General features: G+C 39.1%; 2 protein-coding genes across 4 annotated transcripts in view; one reads left to right on the top strand and one right to left on the bottom strand.

Annotated features, from left to right (window-relative positions):
* The window catches only part of C8H9orf135 (chromosome 8 C9orf135 homolog), a 161,034-nt gene extending 149,550 nt beyond the window's left edge, over positions 1 to 11,484 (bottom strand). The window contains exons 1-2 of one of the 2 annotated variants that reach the window (XM_027549439.1): positions 11,403 to 11,484; positions 7,073 to 7,168 (exon numbers count right to left, since the gene is read on the bottom strand). The gene's annotated coding sequence lies outside the window, so the exon portion shown is untranslated. Of the gene's footprint in view, positions 1 to 7,072; positions 7,169 to 10,477; positions 11,290 to 11,402 lie in introns of those variants that run through there. The other variant, XM_027549438.1, reaches the window with a different exon arrangement.
* A 104-nt stretch (positions 11,485 to 11,588) lies between these two features.
* PTAR1 (protein prenyltransferase alpha subunit repeat containing 1) overlaps positions 11,589 to 14,356 on the top strand; it is a 51,213-nt gene continuing 48,445 nt past the window's right edge. The window contains exon 1 of one of the 2 annotated variants that reach the window (XM_027549434.1): positions 11,589 to 11,763. In XM_027549434.1, coding sequence (XP_027405235.1) covers positions 11,678 to 11,763 — 86 coding nt within the window. In that variant the 5' untranslated portion in view covers positions 11,589 to 11,677. The remainder of the gene's footprint in view (positions 11,764 to 14,356) is intronic. The other variant, XM_027549433.1, reaches the window with a different exon arrangement.

Genomic DNA, 14,356 nt, shown 5'->3' with positions numbered 1-14,356 from the left:
GAGGAGAGTGAAAAAGTTGGCCTAAATCTCAACATTCAGAAAACTAAGATCATGGCATCTGGTCCCATCACTTTATGGCAAATAGATGGCAAACAGTGGAAACAGTATCAGACTATTTTTCGGGGCTCTAAAATCACTGCAGATGGTGACTGCAGCCATGAAATTAAAAGATGCTTACTCCTCGGAAGGAAAGTTATGACCAACCTAGATAGCATATTCAAAAGCAGAGACATTACTTTGCCAACAAAGGTCCACCTAGTCAAGGCTGTGGTTTTTCCAGTGGTCATGCATGGATGTGAGAGTTGGACTGTGAAGAAAGCTGAGCACCTAAGAATTGACGCTTTTGAACTGTGGTGTTGGAGAAGACTCTTGAGAGTCCCTTGGACTGCAAGGAGATCCAACTAGTCCATTCTAAAGTAGATCAGTCCTGGGTGTTCACTGGAAGGACTAATGCTGAAGCTGAAACTCCAATACTTGGCCACCTCATGCGAAGAGTTGACTCATTGGAAAAGACTCTGTTGCTGGGAGGGATTGGGGGCAGGAGGAGAAGGGGACGACAGAGCATGAGATGGCTGGATGGCATCACCAAATCGATGGACGTGGGTTTGAGTGAATTCCGCGAGTTGGTGATGGACAGGGGGGCCTGGCATGCTGCGATTCATGGGGTCACAGAGTCAGACACGACAGAGTGACTGAACTGAACTGAAGCTAAGTTTGGGGATATGAGAAGAATGAAAGAAGAAACAAGTTGTCATCAAACCCTTTCATTTAATCAATGTGGCTTTGAGCCAAAGAGAAAAGAGAAGGGATCCTGTGTGTGATTCAGAATTCTAGAGTTTGCTATCATCAATTAAAAAAAAAACTCACCAAATTTCTAATCATTCTCTAGAGGAAGGCATGCACTGGGTTGTGAGGCTCAACAGAAGAACATGGGCTCTGTCACAAAGTTGATCTGGTTCCAGATCCAGCTCAGCCACTAACTCATTATGTGCCTTTGGGTTAAGCCACTTTTCTAAGCCCTACTTTCCTCATCTAGATAATGGAGGAAAACAAAGCAGTTACCTTATAGGATTGCTGATAGTTAAAGGCAATATATGTAAAGCTACTTTAACACAGTGCCAGGCACAAAGTAAACACAGCTATGATCTCTTGTTTTGGTTTTGTCACAATGAAGAGTACAGATAGTTACATGAGGCTGCTTCATGATGACTTAGGAAAGGCTCAGGTCCAGAAACTGTAATACAGTTCCTTTCTATTTCCTTGGTCTTGGATCAGAGAGTAAACCTTGATGTTTTATTCATGACGACCATACAATCTGGCAACAGAGGCAAGTCTTAACTTAATTTGCTGTTTAATCTTGAATACAGTAATTTCATCTCATTCCTTACTTATGAATTGAGGATACGGATAAGATTGTATTTTTGAGGACTACATAAAATAGAGGATTAAGAGATGGTATTTTTGCATAAAACATGGATTATAATTATTTACTCTACCTGCAGACACATGAGTGGTAATACTATCAGCAGAGCCTCCTCCTATTAACGTTACTATACTTTTTCTATTACTATAATTTTTCAAGGCTCATTTTCCTGACACCCATCTTCTTTTCCCAGGGCAATTCCAGGCTTCCTTATTATGACCAATATAGGCCTGTTTACTGGACATAATCACATGAGGATTCCTGCTTTATGCATTAACCAGGCCATTACAGCTACTGAGTAGCAGCACCAGTTTATAATCTGTGAATTTTTAAAGATCCACTTCTCATCTGTCTATTCAATCCTATCACAAAGTCTAACATTGAGAATTAAGTCCAGAAATGGTAGATTTGGTCAGACTGTGGAAGCTTTTTGTATCATTAGCAAAAAATCTGGGTTTTTCTTTGGTGGTTGGTAAAGAGTATTAGAAAAACCACTTTGGGAGTTCTGTAGGGGTTAGCAAGAGGCTTGGCCTGGAGATATGACCTGCACAATCAATACCAGCAAGAGAAGAAGAAATAAGCTAAGAATTCTGCCTAATACGGAAGGCAAGTATTGAAAATAATCTTTAAAATATTTCCATCGATATCCTTAATGTATCAATTTAATTATGTTCAAGTATATAGAGTCCTTAACATATCTTTAACATATCAATTTAATTATGTTCAAGTATATAGAGTGGTGGCCAGTGGTATGAAACAAACTATTCTAAATGAGTGATCTTAAAATGCACACATATATGCACACATATAGACACACACTCACTCACACACAGAGAGTCAACAATGATGCCTCAAAATACAACTTTTGGAGCTTTATAGTTCCAGTCTACTTCATGCAGCAGAGTCAATCTATATGTTGGTAGAAAAAGAGCGGGGGGAGGGGGTGGAAATCTAGGAAAAAGTAAACCAGTTTTCCCCATTCAGATAATTCATGGATTTCCATATCATATCTACTAGCAAATAGCTATCAAAAATAATGTAAATTCTACTCTGCTGCTGCTGCTAAGTCTCTTCAGTCGTTTCCGACTCTGTGTGACCCCATAGACGGCAGCCCACCAGGCACCCCCGTCCCTCGGATTCTCCAGGCAAGAATATTGGAGTGGGTTGCCATTTCCTTCTCCAATGCATGAAAGTAAAAAGTGAAAGTGAAGTCGCTCAGTCGTGTCTGACTCTTCGTGACACCATGGACGGCAGCGCTACGAGGCTCCTCTGTCCACTGGATTTTCCAGGCAAGAGTACTGGAGTGGGGTGCCATCACCTTCTCCAAATTCTCCTCTAGGAATTCTCAAAAGCTTAAAAATATCCTAGGCTAGAAAATTACTTATCCTAGAGATGTATGTTCTAGTTTTAAAACCAACATATGTATAGTAATGAACTGAGAGCTTGCTTGTAAAATCCTGTCCTAGAGTTTAAAAAGATAAACCTAGGTTTGTTAAAAGTCATCTTGGTTTTTAAATCTACACTTGATTGCTACTAATATATAATTAACTCCCTCTTAAAAACAAAGAAATTAAATTGTATGACATGGAGTTTCAATTCTGGTTTATAATTTAAAGTGAAAAAGCCTTATTTACATATTCATAAAGGTATTAGGCAGCAGTTTAGATTTTTCCAAATATAAGTTTTGAAATAAAAGCCTGAATATATTTTGTTTAAATAAATTATATCTCCTTTATTAGAACCATACTATTTTGAGAGTTACTGATCTTTCAATCAGAAAGATCAGAATATCTAACGCTTGGATATTAAGAAGTTTTCATTTGCACTACTTCAAAAGGAAGTCTTGGTATGCAAAGTAGATTTGCATCTAAATAAGACTATAGGTCCCATCACTTCATGGGAAATAGATGGGGAAACAGTGGAAACAGTGTCAGACTTTATTTTGGGGGGCTCCCAAATAACTGCAGATGGTGATTGCAGCCATGAAATTAGAAGACGCTTACTCCTTGGAAGGAAAGTTATGACCAACCTAGATAGCACGTTCAAAAGCAGAGATATTACTTTGCCAACAAAGGTCCGCCTAATCAAGGCTATGGTTTTTCCAGTGGTCATGTATGGATGTGAGAGTTGGACTGTGAAGAAAGCTGAGTGCCAAAGAATTGTTGCTTTTGAAATGTGGTGTTGGAGAAGAGTCTTGAGAGTCCCTTGGACTGCAAGGAGATCCAACCAGTAAGGGGATCAGTTCTGGGTGTTCATTGGAAGGACTGATGCTGAAGCTGAAACTCCAATACTTTGGCCACCTCATGGGAAGAGTTGACTCATTGGAAAAGACCCTGATGCTGGGAGGGATTGAGGGCAGGAGGAGAAGGGGACGACTGAGGATGAGATGTCTGGATGGCATCACCGACTCGATGGACATGAGTTTGAGTGAACTCCGAGAGTTGGTGATGGATAGGGAGGCCTGGCGTGCTGTGATTCCTGGCATCACAAAGAGTCAGACACGACTGAGTGATTGAACTGAACTGAACTGAAGACTATAGGTGAATAAGATAACCTGTTTTAGAGAGGCAAGGTCTAGTTTTGGTCATCAATGTCACCTTTGTGGACATGCCATACATATAGCAGACACCCAGCAAATGTTTGCTCAATTGAAATACTTCATTAAATAGAATGTTTTCTGTGAAGATGGATGCTGCTAACCATAAACAAATCACCTTTTTAATTGCATCAAGTTAGAAGTAATTATTTAATAGTTCTAGCTATGAAAAATTGCATTAAAGTTCTACAATTTAGGTTTATCACTAGACCCTACTTAGATAATCATTTAAGTTTTAAAGAAGAGTATAAAATTAATTTCTAAAATGGTTTCACCCCTCTTCTTGAAAAAAATTAATGAAATAACACTTTTCTTATTGAAAATAAAGAGAATTGTCAGCTCTGTTAGAGCCAGTAATAAAGAGCCAACCCTTTCTTGATGCTGGTATTGAGTTGGCACTATTTCAGGAACATACCTAAGGACTTTCAAAATGAAAAAAATGATTAAAAGATAGCTTCTATTAAAGATGGTTCTATTATTATAGTATGGTCTGTTGGCTCAAATGTATGTCATCAATGACAATGAAAAACCTTATTCACTCAGACACAGACATAAGTAGATTGGACTTTTGGGGGCCCTGAGGAACAATATGGTTAGAACTGTTTTTGTTGTTGTTCACTCTCTAACTCATGTCTGATTCTTTACAACCTCAAGGACTACAATGCACCAGTATCCTCTGTCTTGCGCGCTCTCTCAGAATTTGCTCAAATCAATGTTCATTTAGTATGGTGATGCTATCTATCTTATCCTCTGCCACCCCTTTCTCCTTTTGCCTTCAATCTTTACCAGCATCAGGGTCTTTTCCAATGAGTCAGCTCTTCACCTCAGATTGCCAAAGTATTGGAGCTTCAGCTTCAGCAGCAGTCCTTCCAGTGAAAATTCAGGGTTGATTTCCTTTTGGATTGACTGGTTTGATTTCTTTGCAGTCCAAGGGACTCTCCAGCACCTCAATTTCAAAGCATCAATTCTTTGGCATTCAGCCTTCCTTAAGGTCCAACTTACACATCTGTACATGACTACTGTAAAAATCATAGCTTTGACTATACGGACCTTTGTCAGCAAAGTGATGTCTCTACTTTTAAATACACTATCTAGGTTTGTCAAAGCTTTCCTTCCAAGGAGCAAGCGTCTTTTAATTTCATGGTTGCAGTTACCATCCACAGTGATTTTGGAGCCCAAGAAAAGAAAATCTGTCACTGCTTCTAGTTTTCCCCTTCTATTTGCCATAAAGTCTTGGGGTCACATGGCATGATTTTAGATTTTGAATATGGAGTTTCAAGCCAGGTTTTTTCACTCTCTTCTTTCACCTTCATCAAGAGGCTCTTTAGATCCGCTTCACTTTCTGGTATTAGAGTGGTATCATCTACATATCTGAGGTTGCTGCTATTTCTCCCACCAATCTTGATTCTAGCCTGTGATTCATCTAGCCCAGCATTTTTTATGATGTACTCTGCATGTAAGTTAAATAAGCAGGGTGCCAATATACAGCCTTGTTGTATTCCTTTCCCAGTTTTGAACCAGTCAGTTGTTCTATGTCCAGTTCTAACTGTTGCTTCTTGACCTGCATAGAGGTTTCTCAAAAGACAGGTAAGGTGGTCTGGTATTCACATCTCTTGAAGAATTTTCCACAGTTTATTGTGATCCACACAGTCAAAGACTTTAGCATAGTGGATGATGCAGAAGTAGATGTTTCTCTGGAATTCCATTGCTTTCTCCATGAGCCAACGAACGTTGGCAATTTGATTTCTGGTTTCTCTGCCCTTTCTAAATCCAGCTTGTACATCTGGAAGTTCTCAGTTCATGTACTGCTGAAGCCTAGCTTGAAGGATTTTGAAGCATGTTGAATGAGTGCAATTGTACAGTAGTTTAAACATTCTTTGGCATTGCCCTTCTTTGGAATTTGGAATGAAAACTGACCTTTTCCAGTCCTTTGGACACTGTTGAGTTTTCCAAATTTGCTGACATACTGAGGGCAGCACTTTAATAGCATCATCTTTTAGGATTTGAAATAGTTCAGCTGGAATTCCATCAACTTCAGTAGCTTTATTTGTAGTAATGCTTCCTAAGGCCCACTTAACTCACACTCCAGGATGTCTGGATCTAGGTGAGTGACAACACCATCATGGTTATCTGGGTCACTAAGATCTTTTTTGTATAGTTCTTCTGTGTATTCTTGCTACCTCTTCTTAATCTCTTTTGCTTGTTAGGTCCTTACCATTTCTGTTCTTTGTTATGCCCATCCTTGCATGAAATGTTCCCTTTACATCTCCAATTTTCTTGAGGACTCTCCATAGAAATTCAAGTGCCTAAAGCCAGAAGATGTTAATTGGGGAATAACTGTTTGGCATTCTTTCCTAACACTCAGACTGTCAGTTTCTATAAATATTATACTATTAATACAAGTTAGAGCATAATTCATCATTTAATAAAGAAATTTCATCATTTCCTATGGGTGATTTTGGCCTGTTGTTAATTTTGTTAAGTCTCAGAAGTGGCTTAAAACATGGAAACAGAAAGAAACTGAGAAATAAAGTACATTTTTGATTATAAAATCTGAGTTGAAAAATTAGCTTAAGAAGTGAGATGGGGATTTCCCTGGTGGTCCAGTGGTTAAGAATCTGCCTGCCAATGCATGGGATGGGGTTCGATCCCTGGTCTGGGAACTAAGATCCCACATGACATACAGCCAGAAAAAGGAAAAAAGATACCAAAAAAGAAGTGAGATGAAAGAAGAGGAAATATAGCCCTCTCTTACTTTCAGGCAGTTACTGAGGAAGACTCAGAGTAAACCTCTTCTGTAGTAAAATTAAAGCTTTTACTACTTTCCTAAATTTTCAGTTATGATTTTTTAAACCTAAGTCTACGGTTTACATTATTATCATATTTACACTGAAGAATAAGAAAAACATAAAGCAAAAAATAACTCCTTAAGAATGTACTCATATTTGGATACTTCTTTTCTTTAGTCATCCATTAAACGGCATAAGAAATCCCTACAAAAATTTTGATATCTTCTGTACATGAGAAACATTGAATCCATCATGGAGACATACCCATATCCCTAGCCATTTCCATATGCAAGGCCTGGATTGGCTCTTTTTCTCTCCAGATATTTTCTCTTGTTCTTTTCTGAAGATTACATCATGGGCCTATAGATAGGAAGAAGATAAAGAATAACATTTTGGAACTATTAAATATCAATAAATATAAAACAGCACTTTACTCAGCAACAAAAACCACACTATGCTACTAGTATCTTCATTCCTCTATCATCATGGATTCTAACAACTGATCATTTAAAGTCATCAACATGATTAGCATCTTTATAACATTTATCTACTTTCTGATATGTTAAAAAAAAGTTCATATTTTAACTAGGAAACTAATTGTAATAGTGGTATAATTCTCTTTAGAATATTAAACAATAGAGTTCTGTTTTGAAAATTAGTATTAGCTTTACTACTATGTTTTAATACTGATGTGTCTACTCATAGAAATAAGCAATAATTTGTATAGTGCTTCACATTAGATTTTTTACTCTAGAAAGTTTCGAACATCCAGAGTAATATAAAGAATCTATATTTATAGGTCCTAATCATCTATAGTAGTTCTATCATATGGAGATAACTATTGCTAACATTTTAGTTTATAACATCCCAGTCTAATACATATAAATATGATGTACAATTTGTTTCATATATGATGAAATAAAATTCATTTTTAAGGCTAGATGAGAAATACTTAAACATAAAATTTTTCTTTGCCTGTTTGGGCTTCCTCCCTCTCCTTAGCATGTGCTGTGAATTTGTGTTAGCCAGACCTCCTTAGGAGATGTTACTTATTAATTTCACAGAGTCACAACTTCTTAAGAAATAACCTTCCTTCTTAATCTTGTGAGGGGCCATGATGACCCATGACTCATTATTTATTTTGTATGTGCAGAACTGGATTATGTAAACTGTCTATGATAAATCGTTTAACATGTAATGTATCTGTGTGTCTGTGTGTAATGTGTCTGTGTGTGTGTGTGCTCAGTCATTGGCTTGAATAAAATTTTCCATTTCTTTCTTAGATCGACTATTGCATAATTTTTGTCTATAACTGTCTTGTATGTTGTTTTGGTACTTGTCATTTATTTTATATATATACACACACACACACACACACACACACACCTTTCCCCATCATCAAATATTCTTCTAAAATACAAAAAGAATGATTTTGGTGGGGTATGGAAGGATTATCAAGTACATTCATAGGACTGTCAAATAGTCTTCTAAGCTATGAAAGGCATAATTGGGGGCAGTATGAGGGAGTTACAAGAGTCATGGTCACTTAAAAATCAATCTCTAAGAAAATTAATAAGCATAATAAGAGATTGTTAAATAATTAACAAATAAATATATACATGTTTTTATTAAAGTATACTTTGAAAACATTTTTATTCAATTACAAAAATTTTATTTTGTTCTTTGTGTTACTTAGAAAGTAAAATTCTCCTTTAAATTTACCTTGCCTAAGAGTTTGGTACATACTGTCCTAGTTACAATGAGCTTTTAAATGACTAAACTATTTTATCACATAGATTTACTATAATTTAATCAATCTCCAATATTGAGCATTTCATTTAAGCTATTTACAATATTTCAATATTAGTAAGTGTATTTTACAGATTCTTAAACATAAATCTTTGACTCCTTCAGCAAAATCATGCTAAATTTATCATATCCTCATGTTCCTCAGGTAGCACTAGTGGTAAAGAACCCATCTACCAATGCAGTTTCTTATCCCTGGATTACAAAGTTTCTTGTCCCTGGATTAGGAAGATGCCCGGGAGGAAGGCAAGGGAATTCACCCCAGTATTCATGCCTGGAGGATCCCACGGACTGAGAAGCCTGGTGGGCTATGGTCTACAGGGTTGCAAAGAGTCAGACACGACTGAAGCGACTTAACATGCACACACACACACACACACAGTCTTATAAACATATCATTATTGAAATCACATGAATTTCAATTATTTGAACCTCAGCTTCCTTATCTGCAAAAAAGGCGGGGTTTGGACAGAGCTCTAGTATGTTCTAACTATAAAAAATTCAAGTTCTAAACATAGCATATCTTTAATAATTGGTTGAAACAACTCATGAACTCTTAGAAGAAACATGAGACATATAATTCATACCTTTCAAATGAGTACCAATAGTGTGTGTATGTGCATGTGTCATGCATGTGGGAAGGGGACATACAAAATCATTCAGAGGAATTGTCTTTTTGGAGTATCAATTTCCTTTCAGAATTTAGGGACAAAGTTTGTTAGTTTTTCCTCTTAAAAAGAGTAGAATGAAATACAAAAGTCACACTAATTTTTAAGATAAAAATGAATTATTTTTAAAAATGTCATATTTATGAGTGTGTTCCATTAAGCTCTGCCCCAGAAGTCAGGATTTATTTCCACTTTGATTAGGAAAGGATGCAGGGCTCTGATTAATTGAATATGAAGAAAACTTATCAGTGAACTCAAACCATTTCAACATCTGTATTTCATTTTAAGAGTAATTAGGACATTTGAAGTTGTCTTTGGCCTTGGAATCTAAACACAAATTCACTTCACTGCCTCATTTGAGAACCTGTCAATAGGTTAAAGTTTGTTTGACTTTACTAAATCAAACCTGTCCATCTTGCTTTTCTACAATTTTATGAAATTTCTCTATCATTTCTTTTAAAACCAGAAGGCCAATGTCTATGCAGAAGGCAATGGCACCCCACTCCAGTACTCCTGCCTGGAAAATCCCATGGATGGAGGTGCCTGGTAGGCTTCAGTCCATGGGGTCGCTAAGAGTTGGACACGACTGAGCGACTTCACTTTCACTTTAAACTTTCATGCATTGGAGAAGGAAATGGCAACCCACTCCAGTGTTCTTGCCTGGAGAATCCGAGGGACGGGGGAGCCTGGTGGGCTGCCGTCTATGGGGTCACGTAGAGTCGGAGACGACTGAAGCGATTTAGCAGCAGCAGGGATACAAATCAATATGATTAATACCTATTTCTCATTCATTGCTTTATAATTTTGCATCCAATGAACAATTTTACTTTCGAAATCTTCAAACCTACTTCAAATGCTCTACATAACAGATTCTGAATTTGCTTTAAGAACAAAAGTTTCTAATAGGCAAGATTTCAAGGTTTAAGTAAAAATACCTGAACCAAAAGCAGCTGGATTTTTCTAACACAAAGACTGAAAGAAAATCTGATATATGAAATTTTGAATTATTGCATTTCAAAATCCAAATGGACTAAAAAGCCAGCCTTGTTAGGGGCAGCACTGACTGAAAAATGCCCATCCTGGCCAGGGGCCACAGTAACCATTTGCATGAGTTATAAGAAACATGGAATAAGCCACCACCAAACTAGAAGAATTCGGAAAAGGTCATAAAGAGACAAGAGTCCATATGTCCTACCAACATCTCAGAATCCTCCATGCTGGAATCCTTCTTGCCTGAGTGATGCGGGCGTCACGAGGAAGGACCTCGAGTGACAATGGTTGGCCAAAGACAACCCTGAAACTAATCCTATCACCAAAAATCCCAGACTATGGCAAAGCAACCCTCCTGGATTCCCTTACACTGCTGTTCTCCACCCAGGGCGCCCCTTCCCAAGAAGTCTCTTGCTTCCTCATCATGTGTGTGTCCTCTGACACTTCTGCATGTTAGACAAGAGCCAACTCGCAGGCCCTAGAAGAGGGTCCCCCTACCTGCAAGAGTTTTTCTTACACAAATTGTTTGTAGGAAGGCAAATAGCTATTAAGAGCAAACTTTGCCAAGGACTTTGTTTTTAAACTCCAAAATTAAAATGCAGTGTTTAAAGGACATCAAAGGATGTGCAACACAAAGTACAAAGTAAAAAATTCTAAAATAGCTCTGTACTTCAACTCCCTATATGGAAAGAGCAAATAACTTTACTTTACTTTTCTCCTTCTTCCTTTAATCCATTTATTAACTTTTTAAAATTAACTTTTTGAAAACGGCTGCTCAGTGGCCGAAACTGGCACGGAGTTACAAAAGGTCACCAATATAGTCCCACTGGGACTCATTTCACCAAGAGCGTCTCTGAACGGCCTCATCCCTCCAACTTATTCCGATAAAGGGAACGAACTCTCAGAACGTCAAGGGACTAACTGTTTAAGAGAACCTTCACTCTCAGTTGAACTTTTCTCCATGAGCATTTGGGGACCGGCTCCTTTCCTCAAGGCCTGAGGAGGCTGAAGACTGGTGGTCTGGGCAGGGTGCTCAGGCCAGACTCCGGCTCTGGAAGTGACCTTAGGACCCCTCACTCCACGGCCCCGAGTGGACTAGAAATTAAAATAAAATGTGTGGAAACAGCGACCTGAGGTAACTTTGCAAATGAATCTTCAGCATAACCTCGGACGCTTTGAAACTCGCTGCCTAGAGGAAGTCCGCGACCAAACACCCTACTCTAGCCCGGTTAACGACCACACCCTTAACGCCGGCGGCCTGACCCGGAAGTGCTCTGCGGCGGCCTCGGCGGTGGGGGCGGGGCGCGGCCAAACCGGCGCACACGCGCGCGCTCCCCGCGGAACTCCCGCGGGCTGCTCGGCGCTCTCCCGGAGGCGCGCCCGAGCCGCCGCGGCCGCCGCCAACATGGCTGAGACGAGCGAAGAGGTGGCGGTGCTGGTGCAGCGGGTGGTGAAGGACATCACCAATGCCTTCAGGAGAAACCCGCACATGTGAGTCGCGCGCCGACTAAGCCCCCGCCTCCGCGGCTTGCGGGGGTCGTCGGGGACGGGCGGGGGCGGGGTCAAGCCTGGAGCTGACCTCCGATGGCGGGTCCTGGCCCGCGCCCTCCTCGCTAGAGCGGATGGAACCTGGTCGGTCCCCGACCGCTGTCGGCCGCCGCGGGGCCAGCTTTCCGCTACCGGAACTCGCTCGCGGGCTCATCCTTAGAAGTGACCTCGGAAAATCAAATCGTAGTGACTTTGTTTGGTTCTCCTCCCTCCAACCCTTTTCCCAGGAGTTCACGAAACTCGAAAGATTTCACCCGTGTGTCCACGTCCTACATCCGTTTCAGGCACTCGGTGTGGTCTGTTATGTGCTTTGTTAACACAGCTCTTGAGGTTCATCCCGGACCTTGGTAAGAAGGGGTTACCGATCATCTTCTTCTCTGTGGTGCAAAAACCCCTCAGTTTACTAGCTCAAGGTAGTTTGAGGCTGCTTTTGACTTTGCCCTCACTTGTTCTAAGATTATAGAGGGATTTCGATGAAGCATTTTGTTTAAAAGGTTAACAGGGCATTCTCAAGAGTGTGGCTTCAGTAAGCGCAGGTTGTGTGGTGTAAAGTAAATGAAAGAAACCTTGATACTTTTTAGCATTAGTTGATTCATAGTTGCAGGGAGCATATTCTTTTTTTTTTTTTTAATTCAAAAGCTGCTACCCTCTTTAAGTAGGACACCACAGAAACTGGCACATGTATCTTTTCCCTCCTTCCTTTCCATTTTACTTAAGAGCTCTCCGGGAAGATCCCAGAAGAAACTATTCACTCTGATACTTCTGTTTTTATGTAACCAGTAAAAAGGAAAGTATTAAAGGAGAGATATATTTACACATTATACAAAAGAATAAGGAAGAACCAAGAGTGTAGCTCTTTTCTTGTCCTTCCTTTCCTCTCCTCAAAAGAAATAAACAGGGAGTCCCGTTTTATTAATACATTATTTTCACTTTATCTAATTGCTTGTGGAGTTTATTTTTGTTGTTGTTGTTCTTTAAACTGGAACGCATGAATTATTCTTTTTAAGCATTCTAACTCCTTCAGTTTTTCTGCTTAAAAGAGATGCCAAACCTTCATCTAAATGAAATGTTCTTTTCCTTCAAGGTGATGCTCTCAGATGTCTTGCTCCCTTGGGGCACACAATTGGAGACGTGCAGCTGTGCCTCATTAAAAACAGGACACTGCTGGCCTCAAAACACACCTGCCACCTCTGACAGCATCCACTTCCTTTCCCCTTGTGACTGGTGCCTTTTTTCAGAATGAGAGTGTTTGGAATCATTTCCTGGCAGTAACCATAGAGGGTACTGGGCCTTCTAAAGAATGCTTTGATGCCTTGTTGTATATCAGTCTTTCAGTTCCTTTTTGAGAATGAGAGCTTTATTGCAAATAAGAGACATCCTCAAGAAAAAAAATTGGACAAACGAAGGGCCTGTTTTCTTATCATTTGGGGTTATTTTTCTTAAAGAATTAATTTCTTAAATAAATTAAGGAGGAGGTTAGAAAGAATTCTAATGTACAGTATTCATCTTAGTTTGAAAAACCTGAGATTGAGTGTTCATTGGCCTGGCAGGTTGACACAATGCAGTTTGGAACACATCCCAATTCTTCTGGATCATAATTTATTGAAGCTTCTTGTTCTAGTCGCTAAGTTGTGTCAGACTCTTTGCAACCCCATGGACTGTAGCCTGCTAGGCTCCTCTGTTCATGGGATTTCCCAGGCAAGAATACTGGAGTGGGTTGCCATTTCCTTCTCTTGGGAATCTTCGAGATCCTGGGATTGAACCCCAAGTCTCTTGTATTGGGAGGCAGGCATTCTTTAGCGTTGAGCCACCTGGGAAGCGCTTTTATTAAAACTCATAAATGATTTTAATTGCCCCCTCCCAGTTGCATTTTTATGATGAGATCTCATCGATGTACTGTCAATGCATAACTTAAAATTGTTAATAAGCATTTGGGTCATACAATATTTTAAAGCTTGAAATAAGTTGGGCATTAGAAATAATATGAAATAATGATGTAGAACTGAAAAATGTAAATAGCTTAACTTGTTATTTAATATTCAGCTATATATTAGTGCATATTCCCCGTAGTAACAATGTCTTCAGTAGTATTACAGTGTAACTTTAAAAATGTGTTTGGACATTTGGACTTTTCAGAATTGTTCATAGTTCTTCCCCTCATCTAACTAACGCTTTTACTTCCAAAATGTAAAGGGTCTATTTCTAGTTAAAAGAAAAAGCACTAGTTAACATCAAAATTAGTACTTAATTATATTGTTCAGTATTATAAAAAAAAGTTTTTCTTTTTTTTTTTTTGTTTTCCTCTTTCCTGCAAACATAAGATTGTAATTTTATTGGACAACATTTACTGTAGTAAACATATTGACTTTGTCTCTGAAAATTTCTAACCAGTAGGAGTTGAAGATGCAGTGGGTGAAATGTGGATTTTATTACTGGTGGGTATGGATAGGTTCGGAGAAGGCAATGGCACCCCACTCCAGTACTTTTGCCTGGAAAATCCCATGGACGGAGGAGCCTGGTAGGCTGCAGTCCATGG

This window comes from Bos indicus x Bos taurus, chromosome 8 (assembly GCF_003369695.1).
Source record: "Bos indicus x Bos taurus breed Angus x Brahman F1 hybrid chromosome 8, Bos_hybrid_MaternalHap_v2.0, whole genome shotgun sequence".
Taxonomy (NCBI): Eukaryota; Metazoa; Chordata; class Mammalia; order Artiodactyla; family Bovidae; genus Bos; species Bos indicus x Bos taurus.
The sequence above is the reverse complement of the archived record's forward strand: the minus strand, read 5'-3'. Positions and strand labels throughout refer to the sequence as shown.